The sequence below is a fragment of the Callorhinus ursinus genome, unplaced genomic scaffold (genome assembly GCF_003265705.2).
Source record: "Callorhinus ursinus isolate GAN/ISIS: 27379988/994484 unplaced genomic scaffold, GSC_fseal_2.0 scaffold6, whole genome shotgun sequence".
Taxonomy (NCBI): domain Eukaryota; kingdom Metazoa; phylum Chordata; class Mammalia; order Carnivora; family Otariidae; genus Callorhinus; species Callorhinus ursinus.
This window is the reverse complement of record NW_027397068.1, coordinates 58,686,095-58,706,314: the sequence shown is the minus strand read 5'-3', so window position 1 is coordinate 58,706,314 and position 20,220 is coordinate 58,686,095. Positions and strand designations below refer to the sequence as shown.

Here is a 20,220-nt window from a genome sequence, read left to right as displayed (position 1 = left end):
TCTTGCTCTCTCTCAAATAAATAAATAAAATTTTAAATAGTCTAAAAAAATAAACACAAAATGAAAATAAACAAATGTCAATGTGCCCTAAATTCGTCAGTGTTTGTGATTCTATTGCATTACAAGAACCCATCCTGAGGTGATAATTAGATTTTATCTACAAATGGAAGTAGGGGGATGGGAATAGGTGGTCATGTCAACATTTCACCAAAACAACAAGGCAATCCCACAATCAGTTGGGAAAAAAATTACTCAAACAGGTGGCCAGGGTTACTAGCTGATCAAGTAAATTCTGACACCCCCATGAAGTGGTTGTCCATTTTATTTGCCTCTCTGTGGCCAGAAATTTAGGAATGCAAACTGGAACAAGAGGAAAAGCAGAATATAAACCCATAAAGGATGCGGAGAACATCTCTGCTGGTGATCCTCACGGTAAGAGCCTAGAATGCACAAGAAACCCCCTGGTGCTCTGTTCCGCAAAAGTTCTCACAGATGGTGATACTAGTTGTTCCGAACAACACAAGGATGGGGGCTGGAGGGAGGGAACTGTAGTGGCTGCACTAAAGGCTTTTTGGCTCCAAATACCACCTTCCAATCTGCCCAGCAAGAATAGAAACTTGCCTTGGGCGGGGTGGTGCCCCACATTGTAACTGGCCCCCTGGAGGAAAGATGCCGGAATTTCACAGATGTTCACAGTAATCTGACCTGACTGTAAATACACTCTCCTTTGAATCACCCCCCCCACCCCCGTCCCAAGAAGTTACTCAGGCCCAGCGCAAAGGCGCAAAGAGGCAGGCAAAAGCAAAGCAGGAAGCCTCCCACACGGGAAAGGGAAGATAAGCATCACAGAAGCCCCAGTGGCTTTTACTGAAGGGCATTTCAAAGCAAATACAGACATACACGGCATATTTGTAAATCCTCCGGGTATAAACACGTACCTTCACACATGAAGCACAGAAGGTACTAAGAGCAAAGTGAAAGCGACTAAATAGCAGAAAATACTTCCAACGGATACAACAGACAAAGGCCCATGACCCTTAACACCCCAAGAGCTGAGAAAGCAATGCAAGATGTGTGCACAGAAGGAAAACTACAAATGGCCAGTAATATAAAATACTCTGCAGGTTCACGAGCCATCAGAAAAATGTAAAATTAAAGACATAATGTATACCTGCTAAACTAGCAGAAGCCAAAAACTCTTCATTAATTTCCAGTCCTGGCCTGGGTATGGGGAAGTTGGCACTCCTACTCTGCTGTGAATAAAAATTCATGCAGCCTTTTGGAGGAAAATGCAGCTGTACCTATTAGATCTTAAAAACTGGTAACCTACCACATGTTGATTTTATCTCAGTAAAACTGGAGGGGATCTAATAGCCTTTGACTTGGGGATTTTCTCATGGAAATACTTCCACACACACAGAGAGACATATATGTCTAAAGTTCCCTGATCATTGGTTGTAACAGCGAAACATTAGGGGAAAAATAGAATTTTTGCTGCAGACACTGAAAGATACAAGAAGTGGATGTCTGAGTTTGGATCATGCTAAATTCGCTCATGTAAACTGTGAGAAACCTGCTCCAAGTGTTTGAATAATAATTAAATGTATTTCACTGTACAGAGTGATCTATTTTTTTAAACTTTTGTAACGGTAAGAATTAAAAACAAAAGCCTTATGATTCCGAATAAAGATGATCTTTTTTAAAGCTGTAAAAAAATGAAATGTGTATCAACAGGGAAGTACTTACACAAAATATGATACATATACACTGTAACATTTTCTGCAAACTTTAAAGTGAATAAATTAGAATCATGTCTATTGACACGCAAGAGTGTTCAAGAAATTTTTGAGTAGAAAATGTAGTGTGCAATTCCACGGCAATTTTAGAGCTGAGCTGCTCTAGTAAATAAACTGGGCATTCTTGATAGCTGAATATGGAATATAGGCACAGGGAAAGGAAATAACGTTATACCTTTTAACTATTGTATTGTAACTGCAATGTCTTAAAACTGTATTTCAAATTGGCGCCATAAAAAAAATGTAGTTTGCAAAGAGTATGCATAGCACAATCCCAAATTTGTGAAGGGGAAAAAAATTATTCCTACGTAGTCGTGTGTGTTTCCAGAGAAGTAGCCTGAAAGAACACAAGCTGAATGTGAGAAGAACTAAACTTTTATTTTATATATATATCTATATCAGTTGAACTTTGTTTATTTATTTAATCTCTACACCCAACATGGCACTTGAACTCACGACCCCGAGATCAAGAGTCGCATGCTCTATGGACTGAGCCAGCCAGGCACCCCTCGGTTGAATTTTTTATATTACAAATGTATTATTTTAATGATGGGGAACATCTAAACTGAGTTTGCTGAAGCTGGAAAAGTAGAGAATTGTTGTGCTTTAGTCTTCAATGTCAAGGCGAATTGTTGGAGGTGAGATGACATTCTGAAGGTTGTCCATTAGCTTAGCCACACCACCCAGCGTTAACTTGAGAGGATCCACTAATTTGCTAATTACTGTCCATTAACTAAAGGACGTGGGAAAGAAGAGGCAGACAGCATTGCCCTGTCATACGCGTCTACTCACTCTTCAGCTGATAACTGTGTGAACGAAAGAGTCCTCTCCCCAACTTCTCTTCCCACATTTTCATTAAACATGACACCTGTCTGCCCAAAGTTCTCCACTGACTTCCCATCTCAGAGGAAAAGTCAACCTCATCATGATGTTCTACTGAGCTCCACGGCCTCCGGTCACCCGTGTGAGCGTACACCCTACCCTCTTCCGCAGCTCACTCCACCCTTCAGGCCTCTCTTCAACGTAGGAAACATCCCTGCCTCTAGCCTGGGGCTTTGCTCTTCTCTCTGCCCGAAGGGCTCTTCCCTCAGCTACCCCCCCCCCAGGCTCTCACCATCACTTCCCTCAGGGCTTTACTCAAATGTTCCTTCTATCCCAAAACTCCCTACCCCCCTCCCCAACTTTATCACCATCTAATATTCTTTATGTATTTTGTTTATCATCTCTCTCGGCTGACAAAGACTCTCTCCCTGACTGTTCCTCTCTGAGCTCCCTTCTTGACTAGGCCTCAACCTCGGCCTATAAATATCTGAACAAACACTAACATAGTTTCTAATAGCTCAAGGTCACATCCCTAGAAGAACCCCTGCTACCCCTCCCCTGCAACCCTTAAACTGTCTGCCTGAGAGAACTCAAGGCTGCAGAAGGAATTTACTATTTGTTCCAACAACACCTGAGGATAGGGCCCCTGTTTCTCAGCCTTGGTGGGACGGTAGGGCACCCAACTTCGATGAGCACCAGTTAACAAACCCAGATGGATTTCCATGTACCAACCCCCACTTCCCACTTCTTGTAATTTTTCACTTCCCTGACTCCACTGAACCCCTGCTTGCCCCCCTCCCTTTCTCCCTCATTCTCCCTTTAAACTGCCAGTCACCTCCATACAAATCAAAAGTTGGGTTCAGGTCATGCTGGACTCTTCTCTGTTGCCAAAGTATATTACTGATGAAAATCTGACCTTTTCATTTTAACTACTGCCCAGCCTTGTTTCTCTTTGATATTCTCCACTGTGACGTAGGCTCCGCGGGCTGGGTTTTGTTTTCTCACTAGCTTGTAGCAGAGCCTCACTAAGTACCTGCCAAACATCACTGATACATCAACAACTGTGGGTGTGAGCCCTATAGGCACACTTCAAGGCTAGGAAAAGCCCCTCTAAGCTTTTGGATGAAATATCATTGCTCACTTCTCTCCTTGAATACCTGGCCAGCAACAGGTGGCTGAATATCACAGATTCCGACAGCCTTTCAAAACTGATCTTCGATTTGTTTTTAATCCTGATGGAGCACCATCTGCTACGTGCTCAGTATCATCCACGAACATGCACGACCGAGCACAGAACACTACACAAGTGGAAGATTACTGAAAGGTGCTGTGTGGAAAGTATTTGCTTCGCAAGAAGACTCTTACTGTTGACGGTGACTTCCTCCACTCTTCCCGCCCCCACTTCATTTCCATCCGTGGTCCTGGTTCTGAAACTTCCCTTCAAATCCAGCTCCCCCAGCACCTCTCTGGGTTTCTTTCCCAGAACCTCACTGAAAGTGTTTTGGCTGTGAATTCTACTAACTTCCTTCAGATGCAATCCAAAGATGTCTTTTCAGTGTTTATTCTTTAGATTCTCTTAGGTGATCTGAGCGCTGCTAACCTCCCTCACCACACCCTCTCTCTTACTCTTCTCTCTCTCTTTTTTTTTTTTTTTCCAGCTGTGGCTTCTCACCATTCCTAGGTGACTACATATAGTCCCAAGTATAATCTGTCACTTCCAACAAATGCTCTATAAGCAAGTGCTATGGGTGAGGCACTATGGAGTTTACAAAAGTCTAAGACTCAAAGGATGTGCTCAAAGAGAGGGGAGACCATGTATAATCATACGAAAAGTTAACGTTTACTGCACAACGGTTGCTTTAATAATAATTTGTTGAATGTAGAGGATATGTAGGAACATTCTTGTAATATCCAAGGCAATAATAAAGTGTCACATGACTGACACAATCAATAAGTCAAAGTTCTCCATTTAGAGCTGTAGCCTCTCCCATTGCTGTATTTCTCACATCTACAGGGTATTTTCCACGGGTATTCTAACATTAACCACAGCTGACAAAACTAGCGTATCTTCTTACTGCATCCTCAAATCTGCCTATTTTCCAGCATTCTCATAATTATTGGGGGCAGCACCAACACTCTGATGCTCAGGTGTCCCTTAGATGGAAGTGCACACCCCGTCCATCATGGCAGCAGCTCCTGAGCTTTCCCTTCTGATTTCCATGGTCACAGCCTGGTCTGGGCATCAGTAACCTCAACTCCCGTCTCCTTCAGCTTCTGCCCCTTCTGCTCTACAAAAGACATTACCAACCCTGAGGAATGAAGAATTGAAAATTCTCCACAGACATAAAACTTTCCAAAAGTGTATATTCATTTTTTACTCTTGTCTTTTCATGTTTTAGGTAACGCTATCTTCAGAAACAGATTTGAGGGGTGCCTGGGTGGCTTAGTCAGTTAGGTGTCCCACTCTTGGTTTCAGCTCAGGTCATAGTCTCGGGGTTGTGAGACAGAACCCTGTGTCGGGCTCCATGCTCAGCAGGGAGTCTGCTTGAGCTTCTCTTCCTCTCTCTCTCTGCCCTCTGCTCTGCTCTCTGTCTCTAAAATAAAATAAATACATCTAAAAAAAGAAAAAAGAGAAATAGATTTGAGTTTTGAATTTCCAGTGAATGAAGTGTTTTAATCTTTAAAAAAAAAATTCTAGGTGAAGGTGGTCAACAAACTTTATAAGATAAATAAGTTCTGAGAATGTGATGTCTGCTAATTTGATGACTACAGTTAACAATATTGTATTATGTATTTGAAAGTTGCTAAGAAAGTAGATGTTAAAAGTTCTCATCACAAGAAGACAAATTATAACTGTGTGGTAGTGGATGTTAAACTAAACTTATTGTGGTGATCATTTTGCAATCTATATGCACATATCAAATCATTTATGTCGTACAGCTGAAACTGATACAATGTTATGTCAATTATATTCCCCCCCCAAAAAAACCTACTTCTATCTTTTTTAAGTTTGTTTATTTATTTATTTTTAGGTAATCTCTACACCCAATGTGGGGCTCGAACTCACAACTCTGAGATCAAGGGTGGCATGCTCTTTTGACAGAGCCAGTCAGACACCCCTCCACTTCTATCTCTTATTCCTACCATCTACTGACCCTCTAGACACAAGACTCTAATAAAGGGTTTGCAGATAAAGTCCCAAGAGCCAACTCACATGGGCACTCCTGAAGCAAAATATCCTAAGTGTAAGTCCGAAGTATTCCCTCTCTCTAAAACTTTCAGTGCTTCCAACTACTCTAAGTAATATATAGTAAGGTTTGCCAAAGAGGAAAGCGAGAGTTGACTTTCACGCAAGATGAACATTTCCACGGATGGGATTTTGAGCTACATCAATGTTATGAGAATTTCATCCTTAAAACAGTGGACACTATCCACACAGGCATGCTCCTCACAGTGTGGTGCATTGACCAGCAGCATCAGCAAACCCAAGAAACCTGTTAGAAAATGCAGAAACTCAATCTCTACCCCAAACCCATTGAATTTCAACAAGATCCCCAGGTGATTCATAAGCATAGTTACATTTGAGAAACGCTACATTCGATAACATAATTCTGCCACCTAAATTGGATGTGAACTCAGACAAGAGCTCTGATCAACAGACCATTACAGTTGATTTGAGTCGCCCACTGAAGCACTGAAACACCACCCAGTGCCCACCCAGAAGTGAATGGTAGACTTGCTGCTTTCTGGTGTAGCTGATTAGGACTGCAATTTTCCATCCTTCGTGGTGTGCCTTTGTTGCCTGTTGACTATTAACAAAGAACCAAGGTGATAATGGCTGAAAACCACAGCCCGGGATTAAGGGCTTCCTTGATGGGGCACAGGGACCAACTGAATCATATCGAGACACCTCCACCCCCAGTCCTCAGTAATACTTTCACCCAGGTGAGGGCCTACAAAAATTATCAAGACAAGCCTTGGAGGAAGAGGGCTCAAAGAGCAACAGTTACGGTAGGTATGCACAGAAAAAGGAGTGACAGCCAAGCAGTCAAAGGAGGAAGTGAGACAGCAACATTTGCACATAGGTTTTGATGGACAAGGTAGATTTTTCAGCACCAGAAAGTTCAGAACACGTCTTTCTCCTTCTGTAGCTGCTTATCAGCTGCTGGTCCCTTCAGTGTGTTCCTGGGCCTGAGCAAACATTCCCATTTTCCCATTGCCTGAGGCCATGGACTTCTCTCAGATCCCAACCCTCTGGGAATTTGTCATCCTAGGGAAAAACTACCAATTTTGGTCTGGACAACCGCTTGTGACCTAAGGCCAACTCTAAACCCAAGCTGAGAAATGTTTAATCAGACCAGGCCAGAGGAATGCCATCCCATGTCCCAAACAGGCTCCAGAAACCAGGATTACCATCTGAGAGAATGTAATCCCCAGAGAGCCAGGGTTTGAATCAAACTCACTACCACAGGATTGCATCTGAAAAGAGGCACAGGACTAATCTACTGTGTAAGACCCACTATTAAGGTTTCTAAAGGAAGGGGAGGTCTGGTAAAATGACCATGGAGGGCTATATGGAAAAAAAAGGGATCCAACTCTGGAAAACAGTATGGAGGTTCCTCAAAAAGTTGACAATAGAGCTACCTTAGGACCCAGCAATTGCACTACTGGGTATTTATTCAAAGGATACAAACATTGCACCCCAATGTTTACAGCAGCAGTGTCCAGAATAGTCAAACTATGGAAAGAGCCCAGATGTCCATTGACTGATGAATGGATAAAGAAGATGTGTGTGTGTGTGTGTGTGGGTGGGTGTGTGTGTACACACACCCACACACACACACAATGGAATATTACACAGCCATCAAAAAGAATGATATCTTGTTATCTGCAACAATGTGGATGGAACTAGAGGGTATTATGCTAAGTGAAATAAATCAGTCAGAGAGAGACAAATACCATATGATTTCACTCACATGTGGAATTTAAGAAACAGAACAGATGAACATAGGGGAAGGGAAAGAAAAAGAAAATAAGATGAAAATTGAGAGGGAGGCAAACCATAAGAGATGCTGAACTCTAGGAAACAAACTGAGGGTTGCTGGAGGGGGCGTGGGGGAGGGTAGGGGATGGGGTAACTGGGTGATGGGAACTTGATGTAACGAGCACTGGGTGCTATATGCAACAGATGAATCACTAAATTCTACCTCTGAAATGAATAAAAAGTAAAAAAAAAAAAAAAACTAAAAATAAATAAAAGAGGCCCAAACAGCTCATGGTAATGTGTACCCCACAGTGGGTGTGGTGGTTGTTGGCGGGGGGACATCAGGTATCCCAACACTCAGGTGAGAGAGAAGAAGGCCTGTCTTCATGAGCAAGGCTTCTTCCCCATACCCTCTATTCTGCTTGCTCCCTGGGGCCCACCCCTCCAATATGCTCCCATCCTGCACCCCAGCCAACGACTTCCAGCACCCTTGCTGTTCCCCAGGAAAATCCCTCCTCCTTGCTCCCATCCGCACAAGTTCAAGACACCTCACTGTGCTACTGAAAGCTCACTTCATTAGAGACAAATGTTTCCCGATCCTGTGTAATTTTGGTACTCCACCCCATCTCTTCTTTCTCACCTTAACAAGCATTTGACTTTTCTCAGTGACGCTTTAGTTTCCCCAAAGCTCAGGAATTCCTCACCTTGCTGGGCCTCTGGTCCACTGAGGTAATGTAACTTTAGACGTGTTTGCCCATCACCCCTCGTCTCTTATCTAAGAACTATCTTCACACCTTTGACAGTACACGCCAGCAGCCTCACTTGTCCTGCCTAACGGATATAGCTAGTTACAGAAATGGCTACCTGGCCCAGGCTGGGCATCTAGACTTGGGATCCGAGGGCACTGAGGAATCTCTCTGCTCTCTGGAACTGAAGATGTGTGAATTTGGGAACTCTGTGCTAAACATGCTCATAACAGCAGAGAAATCTGGTATGGGGGGATGAATGGAAGCACAGGTGTACGGAAGGAGATAGATGAATAGATCCCTAGAAAGAAAAAGCGCAGGAGGAATGGACAGAGTACCCTTCTTGGCCACAGGTAACTTATCAGTTGCTGGGTCTGGGCCTCACAAGATGCAACTCTACTTCCTGGTTTGGGGCTGCTCTTATAGCCTTAATAATAATAAATAATAATAATAATAATAATAATAATAATAATAGGTGCCTGGCTGGCTCAGTTGGTGGAGATTGCAGCTCTTGGTCTCAGGGTCTCAAGGCCTACATTGAGCGTAGAGCTTACTTTTAATTAATTAATTAATTAATTAATTAATAGCAATCTCTCCTGTTCCACTTAGACAAGGCAGTCTCCATTGCTGGCTACAAAAATGTGTTCATTTGATCAAATCCTTGCTGTCAGTTGGTAGTCCTCATAGCCACCTTACTAAGACCCCTGCACACCCACCCCGCAAATATCACCATTGCCTTCTGTCCTTTCTTAATCTGAGAGTCACCAGGCTAACAATCCAAACTGGCCTGCCTAGCTGGCATATGCTTCTTTGCATGGTTATATATTTTGGGGGTATGAAGTATTACTATAAAGTAATATGAATGACTTAGATGTCGAAATGATTGTTATTCCCACCAAAGTAAGCATGCTGGGAGACAATAAATATACTCCCACAATGGGGTCACTATCCCAGCCATTTCCAGAATGTCTTTTCAAATCTGCCCCATTGACATAAAACTATGTCTCTGAAAGACAGACATGAGTTTAAGAAGGAGCTAAAATTGTGCTGTCATCAGGGCAAGTGGCTAAAATGAGGGATCAAACATTTTAGTCGCAAAACTTTTTTTTTTTTTAAGATTTTGTTTATTTGACAGAGAGAGAGAGAGCACAAGCTGGCGAGCAGGAGAAGGAGAAGCAGGCTCTCTGCTGAGCAGGGAGCCTGACCACGGGGCTCGATCCCAGGACCCTGAGATCATGACCTGAGCTGAAAGCAGACACTCAACTAACTGAGCCAATCAGGCGCCCCTAAAACTTTCATTAAACACTGTTTTACACAGTAACATCATACTTGAAATAATCGGGGGCGCCTGGGTGGCTCAGTCGGTTAAGCATCTGCCTGCAGCTCAGGTGGTGATCTCGGGGTCCTGGGATTGAGCCCTGCCTTGGACTCTCTGGCTCCCTGCTCAGCAGGGTGGGGGAACAGAGTCTGCTTTTTCCCCTCTCTCTCTGCCCCTCCCCCTCCCTCTCGTGCACTCTCTCTCTCAAATAAATAAAATCTTTATTTAAAAAAATTATAGTTGGAATAAGTATATACTCTTCTAGTATGATGCTTTAAAACATAACATTTGTTTGAAGACATAAGTTCTATTACATTTTTTTTAACTATCAACATTGTTCATCATCACCATACGTTTCTATCACCTTCATCCAGGCACCTGGAATAGAAACCAAAGATTTATAATGCCCAGTAGGTTGCAAAAGAGGGGTTTAATGTATGTTTGTTATCAATGTTTAGGCTATTTAATTATTATTTTGTAGAAATTAGACCTCAAAAGAAGATATGGCAACATTCAGGTAGGCTAAAATATACATGAAGTCAAAACAAGATTACCGACCAACACTGATGACATGAATCATGGCCATAAATTGCTACAAACTTAAAATATGTGAGTTCCTGATCCAAAACTGAAACATCACACCTATGATATTCTTGCCCTGGTCATAGTCCTGAGCTCTGGATACAGATAATGTACTTTTCTTTAGGTCACAAGTTTCTTCCTGTTATGAAGAATAAGCAGTAGCTGCTTTTTCTCAAGCCTTCACAGAGACATCAAGAAACTGCAAAGTAAGGCATATAAATGTCAAGTTTTAGCCAACAGGTCACAAAGGGAGCTAGATCTCAGAACCCTTTCTAAGGCAGACTGGTGCAACCTACTTCTCTGTGCAAATTTCAGCTAGCATGATCAAAGATAATGAGTCACCCAGTACGGTATTTTTAAAACACTGAAGCTGCTTCAGTGTGTGTGTGTGTGTTTTTTTTCCCTGAACTTCACTGTAACTGAAACTACACTTGTACTTTGAGACAAGATATGGTTCTCGTGCATGAGTTATACACATGACTTCAAGATTGAGTAATTTTAGTCGAAAACAATGCACTTAAGTAATGATAATTGATGTGCACTTGCCTGAAAATATGAGATCCCAGAATCCTGTCCCCATTAATCCAAATTTGCTATTTATATGAGAAATCTGAAGTGTTGGATAGACTTTAAAATAGGTAATTGGCTGCCGCCTTACCGTGAACTTTTGAGAGAAACAGATGTTTATTACGATGATCTCTCAAAATAGTATTTGTGGAGCAAAACATGACACAATTTCCTCCCTGTTGGTGGGGGTACGTGTGAGTTGTTTTCTCAGAGAGGCGATGGACATGCACCAAGGTCGTGTGGGGTAGAAAAGAGTGTGAGCCTTCAGGTTAGAGAGATTCAAGTATTGGTTGGACTACTTCCCGGCCACCTATGGTACTTGGGTGGGTCACTCGACCTGAACCAGGTTCCTTACCTAAAAAGTGCAGCTATGTCACAGGGTTGCTACAAAGATGAAATATGATAGTGTGTGTAAATAATGCGCCTGGATTAGCAGGAGGGTTCAATCCCTTCTCTGCCCTCTTGACTGCATCTGCACCCAACACCCCGCACTACCTTCCAGCAAGCCTGCGGAAACCCTGTTACTTGGATTCCATCATCTCCGGCCAAGCTGGGCTGACATGCACAACTTCCCTTTCACAGATTTCTTCTGTAGATGTTACAAGGGAAAGTTTCCACAATACCCCCAAGGAAGAGCTAGTTTTCTCATGAGCGGCTCTTCAAAAACTCTGGTTAGTTTGTTTTTTCATTTTATTTTACTTTTTTTTTTTTTTAAAGATTTTATTTATTTATTTGACAGAGAGATAGAGAGCACAAGTAGGCAGAGGGAGAGGGAGAAGCAGGCTCTCCGCCGAGCAGGGAGCTGGACGTGGGGCTCAATCCCAGGACCCCAGGATCACGACCTGAGCCGAAGGCAGCCGCTTAACTGACTGAGCCACCCAGGCGCCCCTGTTTTTTTTTCATTTTAAAAACATTTGGACATCAGAGGTTCTACCCAATGTTCGGTTTTATTTATTTATTTATTTTGGCTAATTTTCAATGTAGAGATACTTGATGTCAAAAGAACGGACTTTTAGGTAATTCATGCATTAATTCTGTAAACATCTAGTAAGCACACCTAGCATATACCTGACCCTGTATTAGGCACCAAGACTGCAAAAATAAATAAAACATACTGTCCCTTTTCAGTGACTTTACAGTATGAGGAAGGAGACAAATCAATGCATAATTTTAATATACCATAGTGAGTCCCGTAACAAAAGTATGCAAGTGGTGCTAGCATTTTTGTAGCACTTTCAAGTTCAAGTTTTTCCATGTTTCAGCCTTACAAAAATCCCATGAGCTAAGTGTTACTGTTATTGACTGTATCCAGGTCATATATAAAGAAGCCAAGCAGAGGGAAGGGAAGTAAGTTAACCAAGGTCACACAGATAATAACCATGACTCTGTGTCTCAAATCGCAGTTTGTCTGGGCTCCTTCCACCATCGTCCCTCAATGTCCACGTCTGAATACACTCCAAACATACCTCTATCAAGCTTGCAAATGTCACCTAACTTGTGTCTCCCAGGAAACATTCAGACACAGGGATGTCCTCATTGTCTCGCCCTGGCCTAGCCTCCAGCCTCCTTCTCTCCCCTCTCCCACAGGGACCCAGCCGAGAGCCAAGGGAACTGCAGAGTGTTCTCTGACAACGCTGGGTTGTTTCAGGCCTTGGTGCTTTTGCTTGTACTGTTTCCTCTCCCCAAACACTCCTCTACCACCTCACCCAACTCCATCTTCCAGTTCCTCCTCTTGCATGCAGAGAGCACAGGTGTCACCTCCTCCAGGAAGTCTTTCCTGATTACCCTGCTCCAAGCCATTCATACCGTGCCCTAAGGCTCCGGGGTTCTCCCCCCGGGGCCTGGGATAGGGCCTGAGCCATAGCTCATACTTTATTGCCCCGCAGCTGTTGGTTTATTTGCCTGTCCTTCCCCCACTGGACTGTAAATTCCTTAGGAATATCTTTGCAGCCTGTGTTTGGCCCATTATCTGTTTGCTAATTGAACGAATAAATGAAAAATCAAGATATGATCCCTCTCCTGATGCAGCCCCTGCAGTAGCTAGAGCTCAAAATGAAGCCACAGCTTTGCCATCAGTCTCAATGCTACCAGCGAACTACTGATGCAAACTGGATCTTGCCCAGTTTGGGTATAATTAGCTTTTCATGCATCCTCTGGAAACCAGAACACATCATCATCATTTTTTTTTTTTTTTTAGCATCATCATGGCAAATAACAACGGTTTAGATGAATAGACATGCTTCTGTGCCGGGCTGAATGGTCTCTGCTCTCCGTGTTACCCCCACTACTGCAAAACCACATCTGCTGGGGCGCCTGGGCGGTTCAGTCGGTGAAGAGTCTGCCCTCGGCTCAAGTCATGATCCCAGGGTCCTGGGACTGAGTCCCATGTCGGGCTCCCTGCTCAGCGGGGAGTCTGCTTGTCCCTCTCCCTCTGCCCGTCCTCCCTGCTGTGCTCTCTCAAAGAAATAAATAAAATCTTAAAAAAAAAAGCCACACCTGCTTACCTCTGCACATCCAGTGCCTGGAACAGTGTCTGGCACATCATAACCCTCAGTAAATACCAGATGATTGAATGAATGAATGAATGAGTAAATGAACGGAAACTGCCCGGGCTTGGTTCTTTCTTTTTTCTTTTTTTTAAATTTTATTTATTTATTTGACAGAGAGAGCACAAGTAGGCAGAAAGGCAGGCAGAGGGAGAGGGAGAAGCAGGCTCTCCGCTGAGCAGAGAGCCAGACGTGGGGCCCGATCCCAGGACCCTGGGATCATGACCTGAGCCGAAGGCAGACGCTTAATGACTGAGCCACCCAGGTGCCCCAGGGCTTGGTTCTTTCTAAGTGGCCATATTGGCACCGTGTGACCCCACCTCCAGGCCACAGCTGGTTTGAGTTTGGGTGGGTATCAAATCAAGGCAGACAATCCATAAGCTTCTCTATGACCTATGACCTACTATGAAAAGGTGGCTGCAAACAATAGATCTCTTCCAGGAAATGTGAGCTAAGAAATATGAAGAAATGTTTCCAGGTAAACATAAGGGCAAGAGCTAAAAGGAAGCAAAGGTAAGGTTGATATAAGGTAGGGAGAAGCCATGATGTGGTTTTTTTGTTTTGTTTTGTTTTGCTTTTTAAAGATGTCATTTTCAAGTAATTGCTACACCCCATGTGGGGCCCAAATTCATGACCCCGAGGTCAGGAGCTGTATGCTCTACCACCTGAGCCAGCCTGCCTGGTGTTGTTGGTAAGTAGGTGGATGGAGAAGCATCTGTGACGGCAAGGAATCTATTCCGATTCAAGAGGGAGAAAGGTGGTCAGCAGAGAGGCAAAGAGAAGCTCCATGCCAGGTGAGACCATGCTAGAGAGAGCACGAGGAAATGCTTCCAAGTGTTGCCTCTCTTCCTGACAGGTTTCTGGTCTCAGCCCCAGGTCAGGTGCAACCTGACTTAACAGGTAAGTCCTTACCTAACAGGTGAAGATGATTTTTAAAGTGTTTCAGTCTCTGCTACAGGTTAACAGGTGAAGCTGAATTTTCAAATGCGCCACCCTTGGGTATGGGACCAGCATCAGCTGATGGGGTGCCTCTGTGAGAAGGCACCCCTTCTGCGATGAAGCCTGACCAAGGGTGGCTCTGGGCCAGATGGGAAGCCCAGGGCTTTGTGCAAAGGCAGGGGAGTGTACCTTTACACCAGGGGGCACAGCTTGATCAGGGCAGGGCTCAGGCTGGATCTGAGCACCCCTTGTCTGCTATGCCCAGCACCCACCTGCACTGCCCAGATCGTCCCGCCTTTCCCACAAGGACAGCTTTGCTCTTCTGTGAGGAGGAAGAAACAGAGAGTAAACTTAGAGCCAGATGGTCTTTGTTTGGTAAAAAATCACTCTGAGCTACACAAATGGAAAGTGAGCAGGCATCCATGGTTCCTGGCCTAGGGCAGCTCCAGCCCAGCTGTGAATGGGGCCCAGGAGCCCCTGCGGACTCAGCCACCCGGCAGAGCATTAGGCTTTGGAGAACAATAGCTGAGCAGGCAAACATTGGCCCAAAGAGTTATATCCTTGGAGGTCAGTGAAAGGTGCTCTGAGAGCACAGGCAAAGCGTAGACAAGCAAGGACTTGCCCCAGTGGGACAGGCGACCATCAACTGCAGAGCCAGTGGTAGACAGCAGCGTCTCGTGCCTGCAGCCAGGCAGCTGTGGGTATGGACTGAAAGAACATCCAGGTTTGCTACATTTCTCACTGTCTCTCCACTGAACACACCAGGGATCAAAGACTCCAGACAAAGATACTGGATTTGCCGTTACTTAAACGCCTACATGCAACAGGGCAAGGGATGCTGGAGAGATGAATCAGGGCACCAAGAAAGAAATGAGACTGTTTCTGCACATCGTTTTATTAAGTGGCCCATTCACTCATCCCTCCCTTTTTTGAGGTGCCTCACGGGGCTCTCTGCTCTGTGCAGCCCAACGTGCAAAACGAAGAGTCATTGCTTAAACACAGCAAACACCTCTTGGCCCAATGCATCCGGCACAGCACATGGCATATAGAACTTGCTGAAGGCTTCCAGAAGGCATACGCCCTGGGTTCTTCAGTCACTAAACATTGGGCTTATCAGAAGAGCACATCACAACCCACTGACAGTGTTGTAGTCACTAATGCAGGAAAAGATGGGTCTGAAAATTAAGAGAATACCAGTCCATATACCAAGAAAAGCTTATTTAAGGATTTTATTTTTTCAAATGGGTAAAATATCACTCCATTTACAAAGAAATGCCAGATTTTAAATATCCAGAACTTTTGTTGAATTCCAGAACCATGAGTTCAAAAACCACAAAGCAAAATCAATCTGGATTTTTCTAAAGCAAAAGCCTCAAGTTTTTATAAGCTCAGTAAAAGGGCTTAAGTATCAATTCTGATGTTATTTAAGTTATGGTTTTTAAATGTACTTATCTGAATATATTTGGGTTTCTTCACATTTTATACGGATTTTAAAATATAAAACTAGTTTTTGTTGACAAAGCAATGCATTTTTATCATGTGAAGAAAAATAACTGCTCAAATCACAAGTTAAACAGAAGCCCCTAAAGTCTGAGATGCTTTTCTTGACAAAAATCTAGTAGGAAAGCACAGACAGGAACAGTGTAATCTCTCCTGATAACCCAGTAGCATCAACACAGTGCTCACACAGAGGTCTTTAAAAAATATGCTTCATATTGGACTGATGCTTATTGCCATTTCTGGCAAAATTTTCGAGTTTTTAGCTATTCTTTCATGGAGAGAAGAATGAAGAGGAAGTAGGGATGGGGTGACAGATGCAAGCAGCCTGGGAGTGGATGGTTGTTTTTGGACTGAGGCTCTTCTTTGACAACGCATGGCACCTTCCAGTCTCCTCTTCCTTCCCCTCTCCACCCCCTCCCAGCCATACTGCAAAACATGATGTCCCCTCCCCACTCAACACTCTCCCAAAGGTGAGTTAACTCATTGTTAGAAATTAACCCTTAGGTGGGGTGCCTGGCTGGCTCTGTCAGAAGAGCCTGCAACTCTTGATCTCAGGGGGTTGTGAGTTGGAGCCCCACGTTGGGTGCAGAGATTACTTAAAAAGAAGAAGAAGAAGAAGAACTTAATCTTAGGAAGGACTTACTGACCAGTAGCTAGAATCAAGAATGGGAGGGAGAGGTGCCATGTGGGAGGTGGCATAGCAGAGGGACCACCAACAGGGGTGTGAGAAGGTTCTAAAGGAAACCCTTCAACCTTACGGTTGCCCAGGACAACCCTGGCCACAGCATCACAATGCACATGGCAGCAAGCTATGTTGACATGCTGTTCACAAGCTCTGCTTGTACACCCAATGCCCAGGCTGGCCCCGATGCCAATGAAATCAGACTCCCCGGGGGAGGGACCCAGCCATAAACTGTTGTGTTGTTGGTGGTGTTTCAACTCCCCAGGTGACTCCTGTGTGCAACCAACTTTGAAAACCAGTGTCAGAAAATAGGGCTTCTCAAATGTTCTGTACCTAAAAACAACCTGGGAATCTGGGAATTGCAGATTGGGATGAAGCTGGTCTGGGGTGGGGTCTGAGATTCTGAAGGGGAGGCCCATACTGCTGGTCTGGGCTAGTTCTGGTAGGACCACATAGGATCTAGCTCTGGATATTGCCCATGTGGGTGCAGAGCTGCTGGGGAGGGCCTGGAAATTGGGCTGCCCTACACCAGCCCACGCAATGTTTTCCCAAGGTGGTGTAACGTTCCCACTGGGGCTCTAAGACAATTCTGTTATCCCAGGCCTGTCATCTCACTGCTTCTCTGACATGGATGCAGACGCTGCAGGATTCTGTGGAAATCCTGTGTGTGTGTCAGTGAGGGGCCGGCTCATTCTTTTTCTCTCTCACTCTAAGAAGTGCGGGGAGCTCCTGGTCACACTTAGCCGGCTCTTAAAGAAATGCAAGGCTCAGTTCTGAAAATGGAATACAGTAATTTAGAAGAAGTTCACTCTTTTACACGTGGATCAGCATCCTGGGGTGCCGGGGACAACTCAGCCGAAAGTTGTCACCTCCTAACATCCTTTAAGAGCACACAGAAAATTCAGAGTTCTTGGAAGTAAGATAACTTTACTTTAGATTGAAGTCCATAGTTCACATTACGTGTACTTTGCACATTCACATTTAAAATTTCTTTAGTGCCCTTTTTCTGCACACAGTCCATAATTTCTATCTATGAAGATGAAAAAATGATGATAAAAGCTATGCTTGGGCGCCTGGGTGGCTAGTTGGTTAAGCGACTGCCTTTGGCTCAGGTCATGATCCCGGACTCCTGGGATGGAGTCCCACATCGGGCTGCCGGCTCAGTGGGGAGCCTGCTTCTCCCCCTGACCCTCTCCCCTCTCATGCTGTTTCTCTCTCTCTCTCTCTCTCAAATAAATAAATAAATAAAATCTTTTTTAAAAAAAGCTACGCTTATTTTATCTAGTCACCAAATTGACTAATTTTTCATTGATTCTTTAGAGTCATCTGATAGTTGATTTTTGTAAAAATCAATCAAGACTATCGCTGGGTCAAGTTCCGACCCGCTGAGACATAATAAGCAGGAGGTAAACTACATTCAACTCAATGCTTTTCACAATATGAATTTGGCAGAAGGCTCTTTTCTCAAATACCATAACCTACATCCCACTACCTGTATTTAACAATTCTGACCGGCTTTATCCAACATGATCTGCAGAGTCAGATTAACAACACCTCCGATACTGTCTAAGTATACACACTGTATGGTGAAACAATATTACAAGCACAAGAAAATGGAGGGTTCTGATGGAAAACAGAGCTAGTTAGCTGGAATGCAGTCAGAGATATGGAAATGTGCCTTTTTTGAACAAGAAACTTGGCTTCAGGTAGATGTGAGGTTGAGTCAGAGCTCAAAGGCCTGACCTCAGAGCACAGAGCCTGAAAGGGGTCATGGCGGATGGCGGTGGAGGGTGCACACCGCCGCGAGGGCCTCTGGCTGCTAGGGGTAGTTGTGATGTTAGCTTTTATTTCCAGCTTCCATGCATCCTCCCTCGACTGCAACTCGGAAAACAATCCCTGGGCACTTAACAAATCGGTGGACTTTTAAAAACAGTTCTGCAGTTCTTAGGCTAATGCTTTGTTCAAGAGCATTTAAAAATGATTAATTATTTAATCCCCATAACCTCCCTGTGTGGTAGTTCCACACACTCATTCCCACTTTAAGTACCGAGATACGAGAGACAAGGGTAAGTGGTTTGCCCCACGTTACACATAGCGCAACGCTCGCAGCACCCGCCCTCGGCCGAGTTCCTGGTTCTGCCGGTCCCGGTGCACACAGCAGCCCGAAGCCGCCGCCGTGAGCCCCGCGCAGGGGGGGGGGGGGGGGGGGCGCGGCCCTAGGCAAGGGCCACGCCGATCGGCGCAAACGCAGAGGTGCTGGCTCGAGTCTCGGTCAAACGGCAGTGAGAACCAGAGGAGCACACAGCTCCGCCAAACTCTCAGCACCACCTGCCTGGGCTTTTACAGGGCGGAAAAACTCAGACCCCTGGTGCTCTGACCTGCAAACCCCAAAGAACTCTTTTATTTCAGAAGCACGAGCGGTTAGGAGGGTTTCCAAGACCTGCACTGACCCTAGCCCCCAGAGTGAGGGGACCGCACCCTTCCGCGGGACCAAAGTCTCTTCCTGACGGACGAGCCTAAGAACCAGAGAGGCCGGTGCTCCCGGCACCGCACCGCCGCGCGGCCGAGCTCACTAACCCCGGAGGCTGCACCCTCGCTCTCGCTCGGAGAGACGCGCGCCCACCCGGCGCACGGACCGCAGCCTGGCTGGAGCATCCCCGGCCAAGGGCCAGAGCCGCGGGCAGCAGAGCAGGAGGAGGGCGCGGGGGAGTTCAGCTTCGCCCTCCCCTGCCCTCCCGCCAGCCGCTCCCCTCCCGCCGGCGTCCTGGGCTGGCCGCGCGTCCCGCCGCCACCTGCCCCGGCCGGCCCTCCCCCGGTCCCCAGCGCCCCCGAGCCGCCTTACCTGAGCCAGAGATGTGGACCCGGAGCGGGCGGCCCCTGCTGGAGCACGACGATAGGTCGCTCTGGGAGCGGCCGCGGGGGCTCGGGTCCCCCGGCAGCTTGCGCGGGGCCGTCGCCGGCGGCGGGGCGAGCTTCTGCGGCTCGGGGGCTTCGGCCGCTGCCTGCCCCGCGGGCCCGCCGGGGGGCTCCGCGGAGCGTTTGCCTGCCTCTGCCATCGGCTCCGGGCGGCGGCCGGCCCGGAGCGCGGGGTGGGGCCGGCGCCGAGGGCTGCGCTGCCGGGCGCGGCGACCCCGAGGCAGCGCCAAGGGCGGGGAGGCTGGACGCTGGGCGTCGAGAAGCTCGTGGGGAGGGCGGGAGGAGGAAGAGGACAGAAAAGTTTGCACAGGAAGGAGCCGCCTACAGCCGGCTCTCGCTCCGGCGGGCGAAAGCCGCAGGGCTCGGAGTGGGCCGCCCTCGGTGCCCGCGAACCTACCAGTCTGCTCCTCCCCCAAGCCCAAGCACTGCCCTTTGCTAGAAGGCGGCGGTGGGGTCCCCTCTGGCCGCGCGCTGGACACCCAGCAAGCGGACCTCAGGGAAGTGGCGTTTGGGCTTCAGGAGCTGGAACGCAAAGTCAGGGTTAATGCCATTTCCATTCATTTGGGGTGGGGGGGATGTCAGGTACACACACCTCGCCTTGTGATGGCACAGAAATGGCCATACCGAGTTGACGGGTAGGAAACTGCGGCGCCAAAGGACGCTGGACTTGCGGGTGGGTTAGTGGAAGATCCTGGAGTCCGTCAAGTCAAGTCCAATGCCCTTCTCTTCTCACGTCTAGCCCTCAAAGCCCTTTTCCACGCAGACTGTTGCGTTGGCCACACTGCTGGGTTTCTGTCTGCTGGGTAAACTCAAAGGTCATGT

The 20,220-nt window shown here is 46.1% G+C and overlaps 1 protein-coding gene across 7 annotated transcripts in view; it reads right to left on the bottom strand.

Moving 5' to 3' along the window:
• The window catches only part of PHACTR2 (phosphatase and actin regulator 2), a 261,006-nt gene extending 241,436 nt beyond the window's left edge, over positions 1–19,570 (bottom strand). For all 7 annotated transcript variants that reach the window (XM_073894028.1, XM_073894031.1, XM_073894027.1 and 4 more), the window contains exon 1: positions 19,325–19,570. In XM_073894028.1, coding sequence (XP_073750129.1) covers positions 19,325–19,538 — 214 coding nt within the window. In that variant the 5' untranslated portion in view covers positions 19,539–19,570. The remainder of the gene's footprint in view (positions 1–19,324) is intronic.
• Positions 19,571–20,220: the final 650 nt, after the last annotated feature.